General features: G+C 46.6%; 1 protein-coding gene across 1 annotated transcript; it reads right to left on the bottom strand.

Moving 5' to 3' along the window:
* Window positions 1-421: 421 nt before the first annotated feature.
* glt1d1 (glycosyltransferase 1 domain containing 1) lies at window positions 422-23,646 on the bottom strand. Its single transcript, XM_070964271.1, has 12 exons — window positions 23,319-23,646; window positions 22,840-22,991; window positions 22,589-22,694; window positions 20,621-20,672; window positions 19,806-19,842; window positions 19,277-19,333; window positions 7,108-7,206; window positions 6,413-6,462; window positions 4,527-4,570; window positions 3,929-4,049; window positions 3,252-3,350; window positions 422-919 (listed from the first exon to the last, which is right to left on the bottom strand). The coding sequence occupies exons 1-12, from the start codon at window positions 23,384-23,386 to the stop codon at window positions 773-775; spliced, it is 1,032 nt and encodes a 343-aa protein (XP_070820372.1). The 5' UTR covers window positions 23,387-23,646; the 3' UTR covers window positions 422-772.
* Window positions 23,647-23,702: the final 56 nt, after the last annotated feature.

Genomic DNA, 23,702 nt, shown 5'->3' with positions numbered 1-23,702 from the left:
GGAAACTTGTGTGCAACCCAACCGTTGCACTTTATTAAAAATGAATGTGGTGGCATACAGACTGGAAGCAAGAGAAATATTGGAACTGTTTTAGCAAGAGCAGATTAGCTGAACCTGCACTGCACAACCGAGATTTAATGGCACTTTGGGAAAGCACGACAGATAACAGCTATTTTTGTCTCGATAGAGGGAATGATAATTTTAAAATCATGCATTTCCAGACAGTCTGCAGAAAGACATGATGCATTTAAACCCTGATCGAGAATTAAACTGCTTTATTAGGACTCAGAGTTAAACTGAACTAATACTAATTTTCTAGTACTTTCTCCACCTCAGAGGGCACTTTCCATGTTTTATCTACCATGAAGGCATCCAAAAGGACAAGTGAGTGTTTTCAGATCACCAACCAGTCAAAAACAACCAGTGTTATTTTCCTCTTTTATTAATTAGAATGAATAAACACAGAATGCATCTTTCCATATTCAATCTAAACCATATATAACAGGACAACATCAATTTCAAATACATAAAATATATTAACAGGACGACCTTTTCTACTCTAGATCGTAAGTTCAAAGTGCTCTGCAGCATAATTTCAATCAGGCAGTGCAGATAAAAGAGGATTATTCTGTACAGAAACCCGTGCAGGCTGATTTCTTGAAAGGATGGGAGTAAAAATACCTGTAATATGTGGTTAAATAAACGAAAGGCTTTGTTCTCTGTTGCTGAAGTTCCTGAGAAAGTACCCGGGCTGAACGCTGTCACCTCGCATTCAGAGCAGAGCGTCTACCAGCCGCTGGTAGGTTTCTCTCTCCTGTTTCAGGCTGTGATGCTCTTCCACGTAGACTTTTCCGTTCCTCACCACCCTCCCTCTCAGCTCATGATCTGACACCAGCCTCTGAGACTGATGCACAAATTCCTGGCGAGGATAAAGGCAAAACGTGTCTCATTTACTGCCAAATGCCACTTAAAGCCTGCCATTGAAGTTGCCTGAAGATATGTGTTTTTAAAGTATAGAAGATAATCCAAGGCATGAGAACAGAACTCAGATAAAAGCCTGTGCACTGATTAGCAAATGCATCTAAAATGTGTGCACGTTGCCAAAGGAGGGAGATATTTGTGGCTCCAGATCCAAATATGGCTGTCCAATAGACCTTTTCAGTCTATCTTAATAGCTGCCACCTCTCACTTGCTTATGAAGAAAGGGAAAAACAAACAAAGTGGCAGCTACACTTAAATGATGCCACCACAACAGCTGTCACAGGGACACGGGGAGGAGAAGACGAGGATATAAATGATGGTGCCGCCGCCGAGCGTCGACTGAAACGTGCTGTACCCACACAGCATCCTGACGCTCATCTGCTGGGCCAACAGACGGAGGGAAGCCTCCAGCAAAATGAAGTGAAAGTGCCTTAAAGTGCTCCTGAAACACGGCAGCCAGCGTTTACTGCAGCAGGGCGCCAACGGGCACGCAAAGTTTTAGCCACTGCCAGTCAGCAGGCCAATTCACTATACTTCACTTCACTCAAGTGATGTGATTACTTCTGGAGAAGCTCTTTGGTAGGAACGGCTCTTCTGTGTGGCTATATGAGAGCTACAAATCCCCAGCAACAGGATTAAAGCTCATCTTATGAGCAGCACGCTTATAATCATTTCTCTGTTAGTGCAAATTATAGAGCCAGCCAGAGAGCGCCATTTTTCTCCGTCGAGTGCACGCGTGTGTTTGTTTCGTTTGACACGTCTCTTGATACCTATACACCCCGTGTAATTACTTTAAAAGCTTAAAGAGCCGGAAACGCCGCCAATCAAAAATAAGACACCATTTTTAAAGATGCAGAAACAGTTTTGAGCCTGATCCACTGCAGGAAAAGTTTTGGCTGAGAGGCCGGCCCTCGCTGCCCAGCAGTCCTGGCTGAGGTCGTGCTTTATCCAGCCCAAGTTGCTGCAACCATCTGTGAGAGCTTCCTCCTGGCAGCTCAGCAAGCACACGTGACTGCACCCCCCACCCCCACCCCCACCTCCTCAGAGAGGACTTATCTCTGCCGCTACAACAACATCACGCTACAGCATGGTGTCCTGACAGCAGCAAGGCCTCTGTCAGCTGGCCTCCACCCAGAACTCGTCAAACTTTTCCTGCCCCCCCCCCAAATTTTCAATGATCATTAACGAGGAGGGGGTAAGAAATGAGGCAACAAAACAGATCCGAGCTGTATTTTAGTGGAATGAAGGTCAGCGTGATACCATCAGCAAACTGTTGTTTACTTTCCTCCATAAATCATTTTCATTCAGCTTACTTTGAATCCATATTCTCCCCTCTGTGCACGCCCCCCCTGCAGTGCCTCTCTGCCCCCCGAGGGGGGCCTGCTCTCCAGTTTGACAGCCCCTGCCTTAACCTATGCTATTCTCCTTTTGCATCAAACCTCATTAAATATCAAACTGGATCGTCCTCATGGGAGCTCCCCACTTTGCACTTTCCTGCATCCTGCGATGTGTTGCATCACTGCATGGTAATGTGCTATCTCTGCTCTCTCCCTGAAGGCTGCACTTTCTGATTCTAATCTAAGTACCTGCGGAAACATCAGCTCCTTTTGTTATATGTTATCTGCTGAGACTGGACTAATGATGAGAATTTCAAGTACAAAGTTTTACAAAATGATGTAAACTTTTCTTACTTGAAGGAACTGAAAGCTTGTAGGAACGTTGCATTTGTCGTAACAGAGGAGCCGATACTTCGGTAAGCTAGCTAAACTAACGGCAGGCAGCTACCTGCCCTACAGAAAACACTCAGACTGACTCTCGTCTCTTTTTGTCTCACTGCATTTGCTCTTTTTTTCAGCGCTGCTTCCTTTCTGGCACCTGGTCGCTACCTTTCGTGACCTCACCTGCATGCTGTCATTGACAAGGGGCTACACACCCACTGCCCAAAGGCTGCAGAGCACACAGCAAAATAAGGAAACAGAGGCGGAGGGCGGTGGCACTGCAGATAAATGCGCCTCCACGCACTTCAGGAGGGTCATAAGTGATGATGCAGAGGGATTACTTCTGAAGGAGTCTATGCATTGTTTTGCAGGAATATGCTGCACAGCATACCTTTAAAATCATAAGACAACCTTCAGTCATCCTGAGACAGCACTGCAACGCTACTTATCAATGCTCTGGGTGCTGTGTGTCTGCAGTGTGTCCCCTCTGCAGTCCATCAGCGCAGTCAGTGTTAAAGTCACCCACACCTGGTCAGTGTTTGTCACATATACCTGAGGAGACGAGTACAGGAGCCCCGTGGACTCGTGCTGCACGACGGCCGCATTTCCTGGAATGTCCCTGGCTAACACGGGTACCCCGAGATCCATGGCCTGTAGGAGGCGAGAGGTTAAACCATCAGAAGCTGCTGACATGTAAAATGTCAAAGAAGTCAAAGTCGCTCACCCAGACCGTAAAAAGCACCTTGGAAATCGAACAGCTCGGCTGTTCTGCTCTTCACTTCCTTAGTTCACTTACAGAATTAACAATCTGTATCAGCTAATACCTTCAGCAGGTTGCTGAGTGAAACATGCTAACACACTAATCAGACCTTAAGCCTACTGTGGATTGTCTTAATCGACTGTTTAAAAGAGATTAAGTGGATTTGCAGGTTTTGCTCACTCAGGAATGGGAAGATTGGAGTCAAGCAATTAATTTGGGTAATTGTCCCTGAAGTGGTCAGATAACATTGAAGCTGAGCAGAAACAGTGAGATAAGGACTCCTGTAAATATTCACATGGTTTACATTTTTCAAGGGCTTCGGATAGCGAATGCTCAGGATACACTTTGATATAAATCACAATCTCATTCCCAAACATTATCCTGCATCACAAAGCCTGAGCTATAAAAAGACACCGTGTTTGGCAGAGGAATTGTTACCCAGTTACCCACGAGTCCTGAAGATGTTTACCTCCAAGATGGCTGCTGACATGCCCTCTGAGATGGAGCTGTTGACCACAGCGAAGCACCTTTTCATCGCTGCATGAAGCTCCTGTTGGCTCCTCTCCTGGGCCAAGAAGACCCCTGCTGTTCTGCAGAAGCAGTGGCAGAGCTCAGTTCTGCGTGACTCAGGGCTCACAGAGGCGTGAATGATGCTAAAGGGCAGTGACAGGCTCAGGGCAGCAAACACGGCTGCGCTACGTGTGACATGCACAGAGAGTCCAGGTAAAAGTCCTAACCAGAGAGGGCAGCTTCCTGCCCCACAGACCTCTGCTGTGGTGGAGGCCCTTGGCGAAAAACTGAAAGATCAGCCAAGACTTGAGAGTGGGAGGACAGATAAAAAAACAGAGGATCTCGGTGCTCTGCTCAGATTTTCACTCTGTTCACATTATATCAAGTTAAAGCCACTTTTAGATATTTTCTTGTGCCACATGGGATGAATAGAAGGAAAAGCAATCTGCAGGTTTCCCAGAGGATCAAAGCGCTGGCAATGAGACTGTCAGATGTCAAGTTTTCTCTTAGCAGATATGAAATGTGTAAGTTTGAAGGAAGGAAAAAAGAAAGCTTACCTCTGAACGGCAGCTTCTACTTCAACAGTGAGCGCAGGATCAATCTAAGAGAGGCCAGCACACGACAAAGAGCGTCAACAACTGACAGCTAAAAGCTCTGTTTTCACCAAGGATGCCGGCGTTGACTTAATCCAGACGGCAACATACACAATTAATAATTTCTATCAAGAGAAAATCATTCTCTGAAAATCCTGTGTTTTCAGAGATTGGGGTCAGGGTGGGGTGGGTGGCCAATCTGATTAATTGCAACGTGGGATTTGCATGCATTAGCCTGCCCACAGTAAAAGTCAAAGCATAGCAATTTAGGTCAAAGATGCCGCCAAGCAAGCTGCTACTTTCCTCTTTTATTCTATAGCTCATGGAATTTCTAAAGGCTGTAAAGCACACGTGCATTAAAATCAAAGAAGCTAACGGAGAACATTTTGTATCCTGGTGTAATCTGGGATTTAGCAGACTGAAAAATCAGCGGGGGGACAGATCACCATAAAAACTGTACTGACAAAGACGAACCATTTAAACGCGACGCTGGGTCTGTGGCGAGTCCACAGGAAATCTACAGGACAGACGTGACCACTCAGGAGGAGGAGGCGTCAGCGTTTGTCATGTATTTCTGGATTTGTGATAACGACACTGCTGTTTTGTCCTTTTCCACACATTTTCCTCAGCAGTAAATAATTGGTGGAACGTCCTGAGATTTCCATTTTCAGAACACCCTCAGTAATAACGCAGAACATGCTGCACACTGCGATGCTTGATAAAGCCCAGTGACAGCAGAGGAGTGAGATGTGTCATCGCTGACAAACTGACCTGAATTTTCCTCTTAATGACAGATGCTGTGCAGCCACAGCGCTCACTACTTGAATGAAGGAGCTGTGCATCCGCAGCATGTCACGACGGTCGGAGCAAATTTTACTGTCAATCCGCATGTTTAACCAAATGTGGAGTCTTATAAATATGAAGCGGAAATACAGGTTTATTATACTAATACTACACTTTTCACTCCTCAGACAAACAAACCGCTGTGATTCAGCGGCGTCGTGACGAATCACACGTCTCCGCTTCCACCGAACCGCCTCATCAAATGACAGCAAAGTACAGCAGAGCAAGAAGCAGCAGTGAGCCGGCGTGGAAGCCCCCGGCCACGTCTAATTGAGCTGTTTCTGAGCGAAGCTAAAGCAGAACATACCTTGTGCCTGACACCACTGTTTGAAAGAGAAGAGACACTAAAATACTGTGCGCTCACGTCACATCCAAGCAAGTCAGGGGGAAGAAAAGATGAAGAAAAACACGGAGAAATCAATGAGTGACAGATTGGAAAAGGAGAAGAGCTGTAAGAGCACTGAGGCTGCTGCTGCTGCTGGGATGTGACTGATGTCTGCAGGACTGAGCAGACAGAAACACTAACATGAAGTGCAAGCCATTAAAATAATGTAGAAAAAAAGCCCTCCTCTGATTTGATTGGCTGCTAATGAATTTCCCAAATCACAGCAGGTGGAATCATTTTAATCATCTGAATGCTCGACATGAAACCACGTGAGGTTAACGTCTTCATGAGTGATCCACAGGACAGAAGCATGATGGCGTGTGATCTCTACACACACACCACACACACACGTCCAGCGATGTGCATTAATGTGAGTCAGCTCCACACAGGCCGCAGGTGTGCCGAGCAGCCGGCCAATCAGACAGAAGGAAACAGGACCGCCGCTGACCCTCGCCTCGTCCGCAGAGGACTGCATCTCCTCCCAGCCTTAATTCCAGCTAAACAGCTAAAGCCAGTATCTCCGCTACATCCAATTAGAGGCAGCTTCAATTCCAACGGCAGGTTTCCAGGTAATTTCAGCGGCGCTGAGATTCACGGCGCAGAAAAATGACTGCGAACTCACCTTTGGCCCAATAATGACAAACACATTCAGCGGATCCTGGCGGTGCCACTCTGGAAGACATGAAAGCGGAGATGTGAAGAAAAACAGCTCAGGGAAAATGCACAGCAGCTTCCTTAAAAGCAGTTGTTGTTGGTGTGATACTCTCTTAGTGCCACATGTTTTACTTTTTAAGTGTGTGTAGATAATTATGAAAACACACACATCTCACTCTCCTGTCCGGATGCAACATTAATGTACAATTTGACGCCCTCTAGTGCCGTCTCATTACCATAACTGTGCCATGAACGTCACATAAAATAAATCTTGTGCAATTACACGAGCAGCCGCCGCTGATGTGATGCCACGCAGCCCTCAGACGGACTCACGGAGGGTCTTTAAGACGGGAACCCCATAAAAACAAACGCCATGGAGGCGAGGCTGGAGCAGACGAATGTGTTCGCAGGGCCAACGCGAGCTGTCAGAAGAATCTCTTTGCACTTTCACATAAATTTTCAATTAGCTGAAACTCAACCGCAGAGTTCTAACTTCATTGTTAATTGATGAGGAGTTTGCCTCGACCGCAGGAACACAGTCAGAGGAAAACACGCCAGCAGGAAACACCTGTTTTACCCGGCACGGCGGCTACGACTCGACTGAGCGCTTCTATGCCTGCACATACAGAAACAGATGATAATCATAATGTTCAGACACCGGACCTGAAAAAACCTGGACCAGATAAAGAGGGTCCTTGACTCGTCTGAGGCCGCAGACCAACAGGAAGACTCGCAGCTCGTCCAGGCGCTCGCTGCTCACACCTGGAGAGAAGCCAGACACACAGAAAGACAGACAGCGCGACAATATCAAAACACTGCATAATGAACATCCCGAGTACATCGGCAGATAATGAAAGCAATACATCACCCAAGGTCACGAGGAAAATAAGACAGGAGTGACTAATGTGCTCGCACAATTCTCTGATCACAGTCGTAACGCTCAGCGGGGAAACAGTCTGCTGGAAACACTGGAAGGTTGCAGCCTAATCAGTGTGGAAAACAGCACCAAGAGCACAGAGGCTGACAAGGTACCCAGCGAAGAGCCGGAGATTAAAGTGAGCCACCCAAACATCATTGTGCTGTCTTTGAAGTTAGATAAATAAATTGATAAGTTAAATAAGTTAGTTAAAATGATTTAAAACGTTAAAAAGCTATTGCCAGTTGGATTTGAAAACAGCGTCGGAGTGAGCGCTCTGTTTTGTTGTTTGGTTTTCGGAATTAGCCACAGAGTGAGCGCTCTTACCTCACAACCTATCTTTGACGTTACCGTGTTTCTTGCTAGCTAGCTTCATCTCTCACGTCGAGCAGACAGCCAAGTCGGTCAGAGCCGAATTCACGATGTTGCTAATGTTTTTATGATACGCTTCTGCCTTGGAGATCATTAGTCTGTAAGTAAAATGTGTACATAAACACAATGTTTTGATAAGTAGTGAAGTTGTGTTTTATGTAGTATATTGCAGATTTGTATGTCAGTAAAAACTTTATGCTCGGTTGCCATAGTTACGTGTGTATACTTACCGTCAATGTGAATATGTCAGTGCTTATATACTGATCCTTTTTTATTTTCTCTGTAATGTTTCAGTTTTACATGAAAGAAAGAGGTAAAGACTCAAGTAAAATACGGGAAAAGCAAGCCCTGTGTGTTTATTTGAAGACCCCTTTTTGGACGTTAACTAGCTGTCTAGCTACGCACAAGAGCACGCGCTGCGAGGGCAGCATAGTAAAAAGACTAATCTTCGGCGGGCTCAAGCACTACAAAACATTATTCAGCAAGCATGAGTCTACGCTCAGGGAAAAGTTACCATAAGGAGCACACCACTGTGCAGCAAAATGAAGCTAGTGGAGGTGAAGCAACCGAAGAGCAGATGCTTCCTCAGTCATTCGATGCTAAGTCACAGTCATCCAGAGCATCCACTAGACTCTCTCAGCGTTCATCATCAACAGCCACAAAAGCTTATGCTAAGGCAAAAGCTGCCCGAGCACAATTAGTTTACGCCGAAAGAGAAGCTAACATGATGAAACAGAGAGCAGAACTGGATGCAAATCTCCATCTTCTGAAGTGTGAAAGAGCTGTTGCTGCAGCTGAAGCTGAAATGGAAGCCTATGAGGAAGCTGAAGTGGAAAGCGGGGAGCTCACACAAGAACCCTGTGACACAGACAAGCCCATCAGTCCTGTACAACGCACATGTGAGTACATCCAGCAGCATTTTGCAGAACTGCCCTCAAAACGTGTAACAGTGGAGTCTGATGAGAGTAAAATAAACACACAGGCTGTGAACAAAGACATAAAGAAAGAGCCTACAATGAACACAGACAATATTCAGCCTCACAGTACTCCAAAATACACAACCAATCCAGAAAGAGAATACTTACCTGAGCCAAAAGGTGCTCATGAGGACTTTGCAAGATATCTCATTCGGAGAGAAATGATAAGCACTGGGCTTCTGCAATTTGATGATAAACCTGAAAATTATTGGTCATGGAAGGCCTCTTTTCTAAGTGCAACAAAGGATTTGAATCTCTCTGCCAGGGAGGAGCTAGACCTGTTAATAAGATGGTTGGGAACCGACTCATCAGAGCAGGCAAAGAGAATTCGTGCGGTGCATGCCCTCAATCCTGCAGCAGGTGTCAATATGGTGTGGCAACGTCTCGAGGAGAGTTATGGAACACCTGAGGTCATCGAGGACGCACTGCTAAAAAAGATTGAACACTTTCCAAGGTTGACTAACAAAGACAATGTCAAGCTGAGAGAGCTAGGTGACATCCTCCTCGAACTGGAGTGTGCTAAGCAGGACGGCACCCTACCAGGGCTCGCATATCTGGATACACCTCGTGGGATAAAACAAATAGTAGAAAAACTCCCCTTTAACCTCCAAGAAAAGTGGACAGCTGTTGGAAGCAACTACAAAGAGGATTACAGAGTGGCTTTTCCTCCCTTTTGTGTCTTCTCCAATTTCATTCAACGGCAAGCAAAAATAAGAAATGACCCAAGCTTCTTTCTATCCACCCCCAGCAGTCATGTGTCTTGTAGACCAGAAAAGCTTGTACAGCCTCATCGTAAAACCTCTGTGACTGTACACAAAGTAGACATCCCTGCAGAGCAATCAAGCATCCAAACCGATCCTGTTCTGAAGAAATTAGAGGAGCCCGATCGTCAGTGTCCAATACACAAAAAACCGCACCCATTGAAAAAGTGCAAGCTCTTCAGAGGCAAACCCCTGGAAGAGCGCAAAGCCTACCTAAAAGAGAATCGCATCTGTTATAGATGTTGTGGTTCTGTTCAACACATGGCAAGAGACTGTAAGGTAACCATCAAGTGTTTAGAGTGCAACAGTGAGAAGCACATCGCCGCACTGCATCCAGATCCCCCTCTCACACCCACACAGAGTGCTGTAGCTGAAGGAAGCAACAGCGGGGAGCACGGTGAATGCTCATCTTCAGTAACCTCTAAGTGTACAGAGATTTGTGGCCAGGCCGACAGTCTACGCTCGTGTTCCAAAATCTGTTTAGTGAGAGCTTTTCCAACAGGGAAAAAAGAGAAGGCAATTAGAATGTATGTGGTGCTGGATGAACAAAGTAACAAGTCCCTCGCCAAAACAGAATTCTTTGACCTTTTCAAAGTAAAAGCCAGCCACACACCATACACCCTAAAAACATGTTCTGGGAAAACGGAGACTTCAGGAAGGAGAGCTGTTAATTTCTCTATCGAGTCCATGGATGGGAAACTCCAGCTTCCCTTACCCCCCTTGATAGAGTGTGACATGGTGCCGGATGAAAGGTCAGAAATTCCCTCTCCAGAGGTCGCGCGCCACCACCCCCACCTGCTCTCAGTTGCTGATAAGATTCAACCTGTAGACCTAGATGCTCCGATCCTTCTGCTCTTAGGGAGAGACATCCTACGGGTGCATAAAGTGCGTGAGCAAATAAATGGGCCCCATAATGCACCTTACGCTCAGCGGCTAGACCTCGGCTGGGTCATCGTTGGAGAAGTGTGCTTGGGAACAGTTCACAAGCCATCAGAGGTCAGTGTTTACAAGACTAACATGCTGAACAATGGTCGTACATCCTTTCTAAAACCATGTCCAAACAGCATCCATGTGAAAGATGACTACGGGTGCATAACACAATATCATGGTTCAGTCTTTCCTGCTTGTGACAAGAATACAAGGTCCACCCTCAGTGCAGACAATCTGGGGTGTTCAGTGTTTGACAGGTCTAAAGATGACAACAAACCAGCACTGTCCATGGATGACAAACATTTCCTTACCATCATGGATGCAAAGGTCCATCAAAACGAAGGGAACAGCTGGGTGGCTCCTTTACCCTTTCGCTGTCCAAGGAGACAGCTTCCGAGCAACAGGGAGCAAGCTTTAAAACGTCTCTGTTCACTGCGGAGGACTTTGGTGAAAAACCCAGAGATGAAAGATCATTACATTAAGTTCATGCAGAAGATGTTGGACAGTGATCAAGCTGAGTCTGCTCCACCTTTGGACAAAGACAAAGAACATTGGTACTTGCCCACATTCGGTGTGTACCACCCGCAAAAGCCAAACCAGATACGGGTCGTGTTCGACTCGAGTGCTGCATGCGATGGGACGTCTCTTAATGATGTTCTCCTTAGTGGGCCAGATTTGAACAACACTCTGTTGGGCGTCCTCTTGCGGTTCAGGAAAGAACCTGTGGCTTTTACAACAGATGTCGAGCAAATGTTCTATTGTTTTGTTGTCCAAGAAGACCATAGAGATTTCCTTCGGTACCTCTGGTATGAGGACAACGACATCAACAAAGCAGTGGTAGAATACAGGATGAAGGTCCATGTGTTTGGAAATAGCCCCTCACCTGCCGTTGCTATCTACTGCATGAGACGAGCAGCTCAAGAGGGTGAACGAGAACATGGTTGTGATGCAAGACAATTTGTTGAAAGACAGTTTTACGTTGATGACGGTCTCATGTCAGTTGCCACACCTGAAGAGGCAATAGATCTTCTCACACGGACCAGACAGATGTTAGCAGAATCCAACCTGCGACTTCACAAAGTGGCATCAAACAGCAGCCAGGTAATGGAAGCCTTCCCAGCAGAGGACCGAGCAAAGGATCTAAAGGATCTCGACCTTGGAATGGATCCTCTCCCTCTTCAGAGGAGCTTGGGGCTTTCCTGGAACCTAGAGACTGACAGCTTTACTTACCTGGTGTCCCAGGAAAAGAAGCCATTCACACGAAGAGGTGTGTTGTCGACAGTTAACAGTTTGTACGACCCCTTGGGCTTTGTAGCTCCAGTAATAATGCAAGGGAAAGCCCTGGTCTGCGAACTGTCATCTGAACAAAGAGAGTGGGATGATCCTCTCCCCCCAGAAAAGGAAGCAGAGTGGATCCTATGGAAGGACTCTTTGAAGGCTCTTGAAGATCTGCAGATCCAGCGGTGCTACATTCCAGTCTCACTGTCTTTAACACAAGAGAAAGAACTGTGCATCTTTTCAGATGCCTCCACAGTAGCTATTGGAGCTGTAGCCTACTTGAGAGCTGCTGACATTGGAGGACAGTATCATGTCGGATTTGTCATCGGGAAGTCAAAACTGGCTCCTCGTCCTGCCCACACCGTTCCACGTTTGGAACTCTGCGCGGCTGTTCTTGCTGTTGAGGTATTTGAGCTGATCAGAGATGAGATGGACATTAAAGTGAGTACTGTAAAGTTTTTCACGGACAGTAGAATTGTGCTTGGGTACATACACAACTCCACAAGAAGGTTCTATATGTATGTTTCCAATCGGGTAACACGGATTAGAGGATCCACACACCCAAACCAATGGTATTACGTGCCTACAAACCTGAACCCGGCAGACCATGCTACCAGGTTTACATCAGCAGCTCAACTCCAACACAGTAACTGGTTCACAGGCCCTGCCTTCTTGTTTTCCAACAAAGCAGCAGAGACACCTGAAGCAAGTCTTTACGACCTCATCGAGCCTGAAGCTGACGACGAGGTTCGTCCTGAGGTTGTTACTCTGGCAACCAATGTGTCAGAGCCCCTATTGAACTCACAACACCTTGAGCAGTGCTCGAGGTGGAGCACACTCTGTCGTACCTTAGCCAGGCTCATTCACGTTGCAGCATCCTTCAAAGGAAAAACAGATGACGGAGAAATGAAAGGATGGAAATGTTTCAAAGAAATGCCCAGCATATGTGAACTTTCACGAGCCAAGGTGCTAATCATTCAGTCTGTCCAGCACACAGCCTTTAAGGAGGAATTCAAATGTCTTAAAGAAGGCAGACAGACAATTATGAAGCGAAGCACACTCAAGAAGCTCAATCCAGCAGTGGATAAAGATGGCCTGTTGCGTGTCGGAGGTCGTCTCTCCTCTGCCGAGCTGACAGAAGAGGAAAAGCACCCATTGATCATTCCACACGGCCATCATATTGCTACGTTGCTTATCAGGCATTTCCATGAACAAGTGGCTCACCAAGGGCGACACGTTACTGAAGGAGCTATCCGAGGTGCTGGATACTGGATAATTGGAGGTAAGCGCTTGGTGTCTTCTGTCATACACAAGTGTGTTACCTGCCGCAAATTGAGAGGGAGATTGGAGGACCAAAAAATGGCAGATCTGCCCACAGACAGACTCGCTCCTGAACCACCGTTCACTTCGGTAGGCCTTGATGTCTTCGGGCCATGGACCATCATGACACGCCGCACAAGAGGAGGAAGTGCGGAGAGCAAGCGATGGGCTGTGCTCTTTACGTGCATGTCAACCAGAGCAGTGCACATTGAACTGATTGAAACCATGTCAACTGACAGTTTTATCAATGCTCTGAGGAGGTTCTTCTCAATTCGGGGTCCAGCAAAACTTCTGCGTTCCGACAGAGGGACAAACTTTGTAGGAGCTTGCAAGGATTTAGGTATGAACACAGATGGCACAGTAATCAAGAACTGCCTACAAGAGAAAGGATGCTCCTGGGTGTTTAATCCTCCTCACGCGTCCCACATGGGTGGCTCCTGGGAGCGGCTTATTGGGGTTGCCAGGCGCATTCTGGACGCAATGCTGCTTCAAACAGGACCAACACGACTCACACATGAAGTCCTGAGCACCTTCATGGCGGAGGTGACAGCGATCATGAACTCAAGACCCCTTGTGCCCATATCCACTGACCCAGACAATCCTGCAATACTCACCCCAGCGATGCTTCTTACTCAGAAGATGAGTGCTATTTCAGCCCCAGCTGGAAACTTTGACTCGACGCAGTTGTATGGAAAGCAGTGGAAGCGAGTGCAGTGTCTTGCCGACACATTCTGGAAGAGATGGAAAGGAGAGTATCTGTCTACTCTACAGAGCCGCAGGAAGTGGACGACAGATAAGCCAAATGTAAAAGAAGGAGATGTTGTCTTATTGAAAGACAGCCAGGCCCACAGGAACGAATGGCCAATGGGACTGGTTGTTAAGACCTTGCCAAGCAGTGACGAGAGGGTCCGCAAGGTGGAGGTGCGGACTGTGAAGGATGGGACAGCCAAGTTGTTTCTAAGGCCGGTGTCCGAGATTGTAGTCCTTCTTTCTGAGTCTCAACAAAAAGACTTGTGTTGATGTTATTGCCAAAGAACATTCCCCCTTAAATTTGATTGTATCTGTATTGACATTTATTTGTGGTGATATAATGCTATTATATCAAGCGGGGAGTGTGCTGTCTTTGAAGTTAGATAAATAAATTGATAAGTTAAATAAGTTAGTTAAAATGATTTAAAACGTTAAAAAGCTATTGCCAGTTGGATTTGAAAACAGCGTCGGAGTGAGCGCTCTGTTTTGTTGTTTGGTTTTCGGAATTAGCCACAGAGTGAGCGCTCTTACCTCACAACCTATCTTTGACGTTACCGTGTTTCTTGCTAGCTAGCTTCATCTCTCACGTCGAGCAGACAGCCAAGTCGGTCAGAGCCGAATTCACGATGTTGCTAATGTTTTTATGATACGCTTCTGCCTTGGAGATCATTAGTCTGTAAGTAAAATGTGTACATAAACACAATGTTTTGATAAGTAGTGAAGTTGTGTTTTATGTAGTATATTGCAGATTTGTATGTCAGTAAAAACTTTATGCTCGGTTGCCATAGTTACGTGTGTATACTTACCGTCAATGTGAATATGTCAGTGCTTATATACTGATCCTTTTTTATTTTCTCTGTAATGTTTCAGTTTTACATGAAAGAAAGAGGTAAAGACTCAAGTAAAATACGGGAAAAGCAAGCCCTGTGTGTTTATTTGAAGACCCCTTTTTGGACGTTAACTAGCTGTCTAGCTACGCACAAGAGCACGCGCTGCGAGGGCAGCATAATCATGCTAACGTCAAACACTTCCAGAAGATTAATCAGAAGCTCACACTCAGCACACAAATGATCTTTTATTAACAGCTCGGCGCTTCATCGGGCTCATGTTTACCTGGTTTTACATGTCAGCGCCTTCATCCTGAAGCACACGCTGTTTCTTCCTGTTTTCCTTAATTTGGTGCGTTAGCATGCTTTGTTTTCCTTTTCCAAGCTTTACATTAATAACCTAATCAAGGAGCAAACTAAGATTTTGACCCGATGATGGCGCTAGACGAGGGGGGGCGTGAATGTCTGCGTCAGTCTGTCCAGCAGATTTTGAGATATTTCACAGGATAAGTGAAGATTTCCGCCTGCAGGCGGCGCTACAGGAGCAGCGTCTCCTGATCCTCTGATCCTCTGGGGACCATGAACATCTGTGCAAAGTTTCATGATGATGCATCAAACAGTTTGGTGTGTAAGTCTCATGTGAGGAGACGTCCGCTTTAAAGACATCACGTCCTTCACGGCGCTGAGAGGGCCGTCGAGGTTTCAAAGGAAAGGCTGCGCTTTGGGGTCGAGGTCAGCTGTCTGAACATAAGAACGTTAATCGACACCAAAACAAGCAGATATTTTAATATCGGAGGGTCACCCAATAAAATACGTCTTTAATCCTTGACCTCGAAGCTTAAAGCGTGACCCAGAAGGATAAATCACACACGCTGACATGATGCTTCAATCAGTGAGGGACGACATAAGCCCACAATAACATCTACGTCCAAAGTGTCTGAGAGAAAGACTGAAGAGCGCAGACAGAGACAGAGAGAGACAGAGAGAGAGAGAGAGAGACAGAGAGAGAGAGAGAGAGAGAGAGAGAGAGAGAGAGAGAGAGACAGAGAGAGACAGACAGACAGACAGACAGACAGAGAGAAAGAGACAGAGAGAGAAAGAGACAGAGAGACAGAAAGGGAGACAGACAGAGAGACAGAGAGACAGACAGACAGACAGAGAGAAAGAGACAGAGAGAGACTGACAGAGAGAGACAGACAGACAGACAGACAGAGAGAAAGAAAGAGAGAGAGAGAAAGAGACAGAGACAGACAGACAGACAGACAGACAGACAGAGAGAGAGAGACAGACAGACAGACAGACAGAGAGACAGACAGACAGACAGACAGACAGACAGACAGACAGACAGACAGACAGAGAGAAAGAGACAGAGAGAGAAAGAGACAGAGAGACAGAAAGGGAGACAGACAGAGAGACAGACAGACAGAGAGAAAGAGACAGAGAGAGACTGACAGAGAGAGACAGACAGACAGACAGACAGACAGACAGACAGACAGACAGACAGACAGACAGAGAGAAAGAAAGAGACAGAGAGAGAAAGAGACAGAGACAGACAGACAGACAGACAGACAGACAGACAGACAGACAGACAGACAGACAGACAGACTGAAGCATGTGCTCAGAGCACAGCGACAGCCCAGTGAAATCCCCTCCTGCCAGATAAGTCCAGATCAGGAGGCTGCGGCAGCTCTTTTAATGCTATTAAAGAGCATCTTAAAATGACGGCGTGGCGTCCGGGCATTGACCCTGATCCTCGGAGCCGATCGTCAAAAAAAAACCTCCTCATCTGCAGGACGTTCGGAGCCTCCACGCATCGATTCGCAGGACGAGAGGCGAACAAACATATCAGCGCGCCGGAACGCCATGCTGGAGAATAATGGAGGGTGTGTGGACTCACAGCAGAGCACACACCTGTCAAAGTGATCAAGAAAGGCCAAAAAAAAAGCTCACTTCATCTTTCCTCTGGGGAGGAGAACAGATTGTAAAAGTCATCCGTCGCGCCGGCAGCAGTTTCTTCTGCCGCTCGCTCTACGGTTCTGGGAGTTCTACGCAAAAATCATTTTTGTTGTTTTGTCTTTGATTTCAGAAGGACGTTCTGAACAATCCCTTAATGCTTTAATCAGCCGTGAGCAGGAGGACACGTCTATCTGAACGGCTCCTATCAAGCTATTGAGAGGCGACACAGGGAGCAGACGCTGCGGCGAGCGGACTGACCGACGACAGCATCGCTCGAATCGCACGCTGACAGCTGCAGAAAGAGCCGGAACGCCGAGAAAACCGAGCAGAAACGAATCATTAACAAACAAACTGAGTTTACACACAACAGTCCACGTCACGTGTTCACAAAGCGGTGAAGCTCGCTCCATCCTCTATGAACGACTGAGCCGATCATGATCCTCTCACCGGTCACCAGTGAGCCTGTTCACCTGTGCAATGATCAAACAGGTGTTTCTGGAGCAGGTGTTTACAGAAATCAATGAAGCTGATGAGGAAACATTAAATATACTGACTTTGAGCTGTTTTCAGGTCAGTTCATGTCAGAAGAGGATGAGCAAGTTCTCAAATTCTCTTATTGTAATCTGAGTTGTTTGTGAAGCCAATCAGCATTATGTCTGCTAATCAATAGGTGGCACGGTGGGACGGTGGTCCCTGGGTTCGAATCTCGCTGTAGGGTGAGTCAAGTAAATATGCATTTGAAACATCTTCAGCTGGAGAAACTCACTGCATTCATGAGCAGAAGCCACGTCAGTGATCTGTTTTTGATGTTTTATCTCAATCTGAAAACTCATGACTCAGGCAAGGCGAGCCACGCTGTAAGACGTGACAGGCGTGGCACTGGACGCCTCACCTCACCTCTTATCACCGTGCGCGTGTGCGTAATCTATTCAACAATCACGGCCTTCTCGGGGGAGCAGGTGACTGGACGTGGTAATAACAGACCCCCTGCCTGCTTCCCCTCATCCTCCACTGACTCAAAGCATCGCCGCTCACTCCACGGCGCCGTCTTTCCTGTATGGCTGCACCAGGAACGCAGCAGGGGCCACAAGCAACACACACCCAGCACCTTTCATGGACCGACAGCTTCTGGATCCCCGTGCTGACATCTGTGCCTTTGGAGCCTCGATGGCAGCCAGCGGATGACGCAGACCCTCGCGGTACAGTCGAGCGTCTTCAGTCTGGGAGGTTGCTTTGGCTCTTTCATGTGCACTGGTGGAGGTCTTTGTACAGCGTGCCACCGCGACACAGAGTATATCTACTCCAAACATCATTAAACTAACACAATATACTCCACATTGCACTACTTAGTAATAATTCATTTAAGCTCCTGCAGGAGAGTTTTAGTTTTGCTTCAACATAACAGCACAGTCACAACCAAACAACTAAAGTCTTCATCTTTCAGAGCATCCTCACAGAAGCACGTTTACAACATGGAAGTGCAGACTGAGGGATCAGTCACCGTCGCACTTGAAGGCATCTCTGTGCCTTGAGGTCACAGTCGCTCGGCCTCATTACAGACGAACACGAGCGAAGAGCATCCAGAGCATGTGCGGCTCGGTTAAAGCTCTGTGGCGACAACTGCGACGGGAAAACACACAATTAACGCATCAGACATTAAACACGTCTGACCCACATCCACAAAGAGTGAGTCAGGCAAATTAACACCATCAGACAGCGCGTGTGCGACGTTCGCAGCTCCAACGACGGCGATGAGTCAGATGGCGGCGCTTTCATCACATCTGAGGAAGAGCACGAGTCCTTTTTCAAGTGTAACAAATGGAGACGTGACTGTGGACAATTAGTATTACTTGCAGCGGTTGTGAAGCGTGGTGACAAATGGCCTCCGGCGGGAGAGCTATTAATCGCCCCTCTCTGTGCTCAGCGGCGCTCTCTGTGAGCACTAAGCTACCTGGGACGGACATTTGTGGACGCTCGGAGTAACAGTGCATATTTACTGGACGGGCCTGGCCTCCCTGACACCACGCAGAGGCCTCGAACACAACACAGAGCAGGTTCCTGCTTCCTGGCTGCATGAATGTGGTTCCTGCAGCGCTCCCAGTGGTGACTCCCAGCAGTGCAGCTGCTCACTGACAGGGCAGGTGAGGATAGAAGCCTGCAGTTCAGAGTATGGAGGACAGCTTGCATGTACAACACTGCAAATGGTGACAAATATGAGGCAGTCTGTGTGCAGCTGGTCAAAATGACACCAATAAAGCCTTTTTATAAGGGAGCTTATGTTTCAGCATGCAGGCGCTGTTCCTTTTTATTGCATAAACGCTGCATCCAGCACTCTGAGGATGTGCACACAGCCGTCCCTGCTACACTTTCAGACTTGATTATAAGATGAGACACAAGTTTCCAAAGCTTAGACCGACCCGACTGACCAAAGCGCTTCCTGTCAATAACAACGAGCTGTTAAAGAGCAGAAAATATCGAGGTGAAATGCAGCATATGCCCAACGCTTCTCTCAAGTTTCAGAGCTCAGTGCTGCCACGAAAGGCTCAGCACACCGACCAGAAGAATAATAAAAAACCTGTTTGTTTACTCGGGCTGATCTGCAGACCTCCCTCAGAGCAGCTTTCACTCTGAAAAACCTCCAACTGAAGGGAAAGAGAGACATAAACAAAGCTGAGAGCTGACCACAGCGTCGGCCTGTGGATCATCACGTTCGCATCAGGCTGGAATTAAAAGCAGTGAAAGTACCTGAGCTCCTCAAGAAGTCGTGCCAGCAGAATTTCTCAGTCACATCCGTCTGGATACCTTCAAAATAAAAGACACAGCGGCCTTAATGAAGCTTTTACTGGACATGGACGCGAACGTCCACCATGCAACAAATGATCTTGAACTTCAAACATTTATTCACATTGGACAGAGTTCATATTACAGCATCACTGTTTTGTGTGGTCCGTGTACAAAGCACTTCAGCGTGATCGCTATCACATAAAAGACAAGCTTTCACTGGTCTGGGCTCAGCCGAGCAGCCGGCCAAGAGCTCCCCTCTAATCTATGAAGGGACACTATTTGCCAAACAAGGCTATTGGTGGGAAACAACATGGATGAGTGATTTGGGCTGTCCTACATGGCACGGTGGCCAATGGCAAGAGCAAATACATCTCTGTGCCGCGGACGGCGTGATAATGGAGGGACAAATGTCAAAGCTGATTAATGCAACACTCCAGCAGTGAGTCAGGGACGCACAGCAGCAGCGAGGGATTCATCCTGCAGAGCTCACCTTGAGGCTGGACGTAGATTTTAGCGCTCTGGGACAGCTTCAGAGACAAAACACATTGGAGTCGGGTTAAAGCAACAAAAACACACAAGTGCTGAAATCAATCGATGAATATTTGTGGCGTCCGTTTATACAAAATTGCACCTGATTGTTACTGACTGTGAGACAGCAGAAGCAGCCAATTAATGCTCCAAACACATTTAACCAAAATCCAAACCTACAAAAAAAGAGTGAGCAAAGCAGTTGCTAAGATAATGGGAGCGCTACAAAATAAATGGGAGGGGATGGGAAGGAAATTGACTGGATGTTATCACGCGAGATCCATCCCCATGTGTGTTTTCTGTCACAATAAAAGCGTGGCGATGCCTCTCGGCGCCTGTCCCTTCTGCCTGCTGTCAGCACTAAATGGCAGAGATAAAGCACGCCACTCGCCTCGATCTGTGGCCGACGGCTACCATCTAATCTGACAATAAAACGCAGTAATATTGTTTTAATGCCAAACTGTTACAGGACAGGCCAGGATATTGTGTTTGTATTGTAAAAGCCCTTCTGTTCTATTTATCGGAGCTGTCAGGCTGCTGCCGTCTGCTGATGTGCAATAAAATGCAAACAGAAAACTTTTGCTCTCGCTGCTTGTTTTTTCAGAGTTTTGCACGTCGGTCAATATTTTCTTTTCAATATTTTCCTTCACTGCTAACTTTATACTTCATACTGACGAAGCGGCGGTCAGACACACGCAGAAAGTTTCTATCAAGTCCTCATCAGTGCTAATTAGATGCTGCTGCAGTTTATTAAAACACAAAAGAGTTTAATCGTACCAAAAATAACTCGGCCTCTTCTTTCAGTTTGTCAGTAAAAGCAATGGCAAACCTGATAAAAAAAAACAAAAAAAAACTTCATTATCACTGCTGCGAAACAGACCTGAATACCAAGAATATTCATGGCTGACAGCACGTTTTATCCTTTTACAAGCAATTTTGACAAAAGAGGAAAAAAGCAACAGCGGTAAATCACAAAAGTCTGCAGGCCGAACACGTGAGAGCAGGAGAAGTGCTTGAGGTCTGAAGGGAAAGAATTTAAAGAGGAGAACACAGAGAGGAAAACAAAAGAGAAAGTGGAGCAAAAAACAGTGGGGAGATATTAATTTGTGCATGTGTGAGCGTGCATTATTAAACGGGCTCAGAGCGGTGTGTGATGGCACCGACAGCGGGAGGTGTGTGGATTCAGATGTTTGACCTGACCTGGATCTGCCCCGTTCTCCCAGAAGGCAACTGCCCCCCCCCGCCTCCCCTCTACCCTTCTTTCAACGTAACCTAACAGAGGCGTCACGCCAGGGCGCAGGACGAAACATGGACGTGAGAGCGCTGACTCTCCAGGTTAAAGTAGGGGAGGAGAAAACACACACGCTGCACAGCTGGAGCTGGCCTGTGTGTGTGTGTGTGTGCGTGCTCTTCCTCATCCTTTCATGCTGGTACTCCACGCACTGGATGATCGTCTATTCAGCCCTTTTTTCCCCATAGTTAACTGACGGCTGATCCAAATGCGAGTACGTGTTTTGAGCCCGTAAAGCTACGAAACATGTTAGCGCGTCCAAAACTGAAAATCACATCACACGTTAGAGCTCGTAGAGTCTTGATTTCATATGAACAATTTCAATTTCAAGAGGTGGTAAAAGGTCACATTTACTTCCTGCTCACACTTCAGGACGGTGACCTCCACATCAAACCTCTACAAAAGGAAGTGAGTGACACGTTGTTAGCGTAACTGGTGCTAACAATCAATAAGGTGTTTCTTATTGATATGTCAAAGCGACAGCAGTGCCACGTTTAAATCGCGCTCACAGACCATAACCTGTTCAACAAGACTGTTTGCACGACAGGCACAGGTGAAACTAATAACAACCGCTTTATTCCACTTAAATGTCACATGAGAGCCACGGCAGGAAGTGAGCACGCACAGCAACAGAGCCCTTGAGCTGGTGCAGCTAAGTGGAATGCATCCATATTTCATGTCATTAGCTGCACCTGTGCTCTTCCTCATCAGAGGTCGTAGAATGATAACATACAGTCACGTGCAAAGGTTTGGGCACCACATGTCTTTTACTGCAACCTGATTTCCAAACAGCATGAAGCTAAAGATGACAATTTTCTTCAATATTTCAAGACAGAATAGCTTTTTTTATTTCCATCTTTTACAGTTTTAACATAGCATAAATGAAAAAGGGCCGAAACAACGCCCCCTTTGGCAGCTTGTAAAGGCTTTTTGTGGCCACCTCGGGCTCTTTAAGCTCTTCTTTGCAGGATTTCCACCTCATTTTCCTTTTAAAAGGCTCCTAGTTCTGTGAGATCCTTCGGCCATCTTGCATGAGCTGCTCTTTTGAGACAGGTTTTCAATGATGATGTTTAGGTCCGGGGACTGTGGGGGCCGCTGAAGGACCTTCAGTCCATTGTGGATTTTGAGGTGTGTTTAGGATTAGGAACTTTTTCTTTGGACCTTTTCCATTTTTATTATTCTAAAACTGCAAAAGATAGAAATGAAAAAAGTAACGTGGCTCGACATCATAAAGAAATGCGTCATCTTTAACATTATGCTGTTTGGAAATCAGGTCATCTTTTACTCACTTTGCTTTTCACACAAACATGTGACACAGTACTTTGTTATTATGCATACAGTAGCTGCAGCTCATAGCATATTTTGACATGTGCTGGATGAAGAAGTAAAATGTGTGTACTCAGTTTGAAACTTTCTGGTATTGAATGGGTTAAAATAGTTTGCAGAAACATCACCTGGCCTTCAGCAGCACCTGCTCCATAACCACACGCTTCTGCTCGACTTTCACATCTTCATTTATGTCTGTTCCGCCAAAGATAACGCCGAAGGGTACGTGGACGTCTGGTGTAAAGGTTAGGCATAAAACAGAAAAGCTCTGACATTTGTGGGGCAGGCAGCAGGGCACTTGTAGCTCTACTATAATGCTGACAAACACAAATGATGTGTGGAGATAAGCGAACAGATCACAGGGCAGGAGGGTGTTTACCTAAGAGGAGCCTGCCTGCTCTGAACAGATGAATGGCCAGCGCAGCCTCGAATGGAGGGTTTCCAGACACTAAGTTTGCCACCTCAGCGGGGGACTGAAAGTCTGCAGCGTCTCTGAGTTCACAAGTGTGTCCTGCTGACTCAATGTGGGACCTAAAATAAAGCAGACACGTGACTATGAAAGGCTGAGGGAGGACAGGAATAAGCAAACATCAACTTCCTCTCCAGAGCTTTTAGTTTTACTCAACAGTGGTGAAATGTTTCGCTGGTTTCTTTCTGTTGACAAACTGCTTCCTGCCTTCCTGAGTCGCGTTACAGCTGATTTTACTAAAGCCGTCATACAGTAGACATTTTCACAATAACAGCTTTATTCTGAGGTAGCATGATTAGCACCGCTGCTGCCTAACGAAGCATCACCCGGTAAACAAACATTAGCATCAGCTGCTGTAGCTAACTTCACTTAGCAACAACGTAGATTACCTGATTCTCTCAGCGGTAGTGTGGTTCCCAGTTTTGGGGCTGAGGCAGGCAAGAAAGAGCAATTTCATATCTTCACTGAAGGCTAATTAGACGAGCTAAGCAGTGGACATGAAAGCATTAGTGAAAACCGGGTGGGGTGAAGCAAACAGAGCCTCTGTGCGCTGTTTGCGTTGGCTCGCTAACCTGAACTCTTCTCACATTTCCTGAACCCATGCCTGCGACTTGCACGTAAATCTAGGCGTGAGCACCATATGGCTAGCTCATTATCTAGCAACGCACCCACGTTTGACATGTTTACAGGTCCGTCCCTTATATGATCCCCTGGAAACACATGACGGTGGCACAAACTGTCCAGGCACCGTGGTCCGCTTCAGTATTTTGTTT

Source organism: Chaetodon trifascialis, chromosome 6, assembly GCF_039877785.1.
Source record: "Chaetodon trifascialis isolate fChaTrf1 chromosome 6, fChaTrf1.hap1, whole genome shotgun sequence".
Lineage (NCBI taxonomy): Eukaryota > Metazoa > Chordata > Actinopteri > Chaetodontiformes > Chaetodontidae > Chaetodon > Chaetodon trifascialis.
The sequence above is the reverse complement of the archived record's forward strand: the minus strand, read 5'-3'. Positions and strand labels throughout refer to the sequence as shown.

Coding starts and splice junctions, on each gene's coding strand:
- glt1d1 (XM_070964271.1), bottom strand. CDS start 23,386: ATGAAATTGCTCTTTCTTGCCTGCCTCAGCCCCAAAACTGGGAACCAC. Junction 20,673..22,588: donor CAGGTGCTGCTGAAGGCCAG/GTGATGTTTCTG, acceptor TTTTTTTATCAG/GTTTGCCATTGCTTTTACTG. Junction 19,843..20,620: donor AAGAGGCCGAGTTATTTTTG/GTACGATTAAAC, acceptor TTGTCTCTGAAG/CTGTCCCAGAGCGCTAAAAT.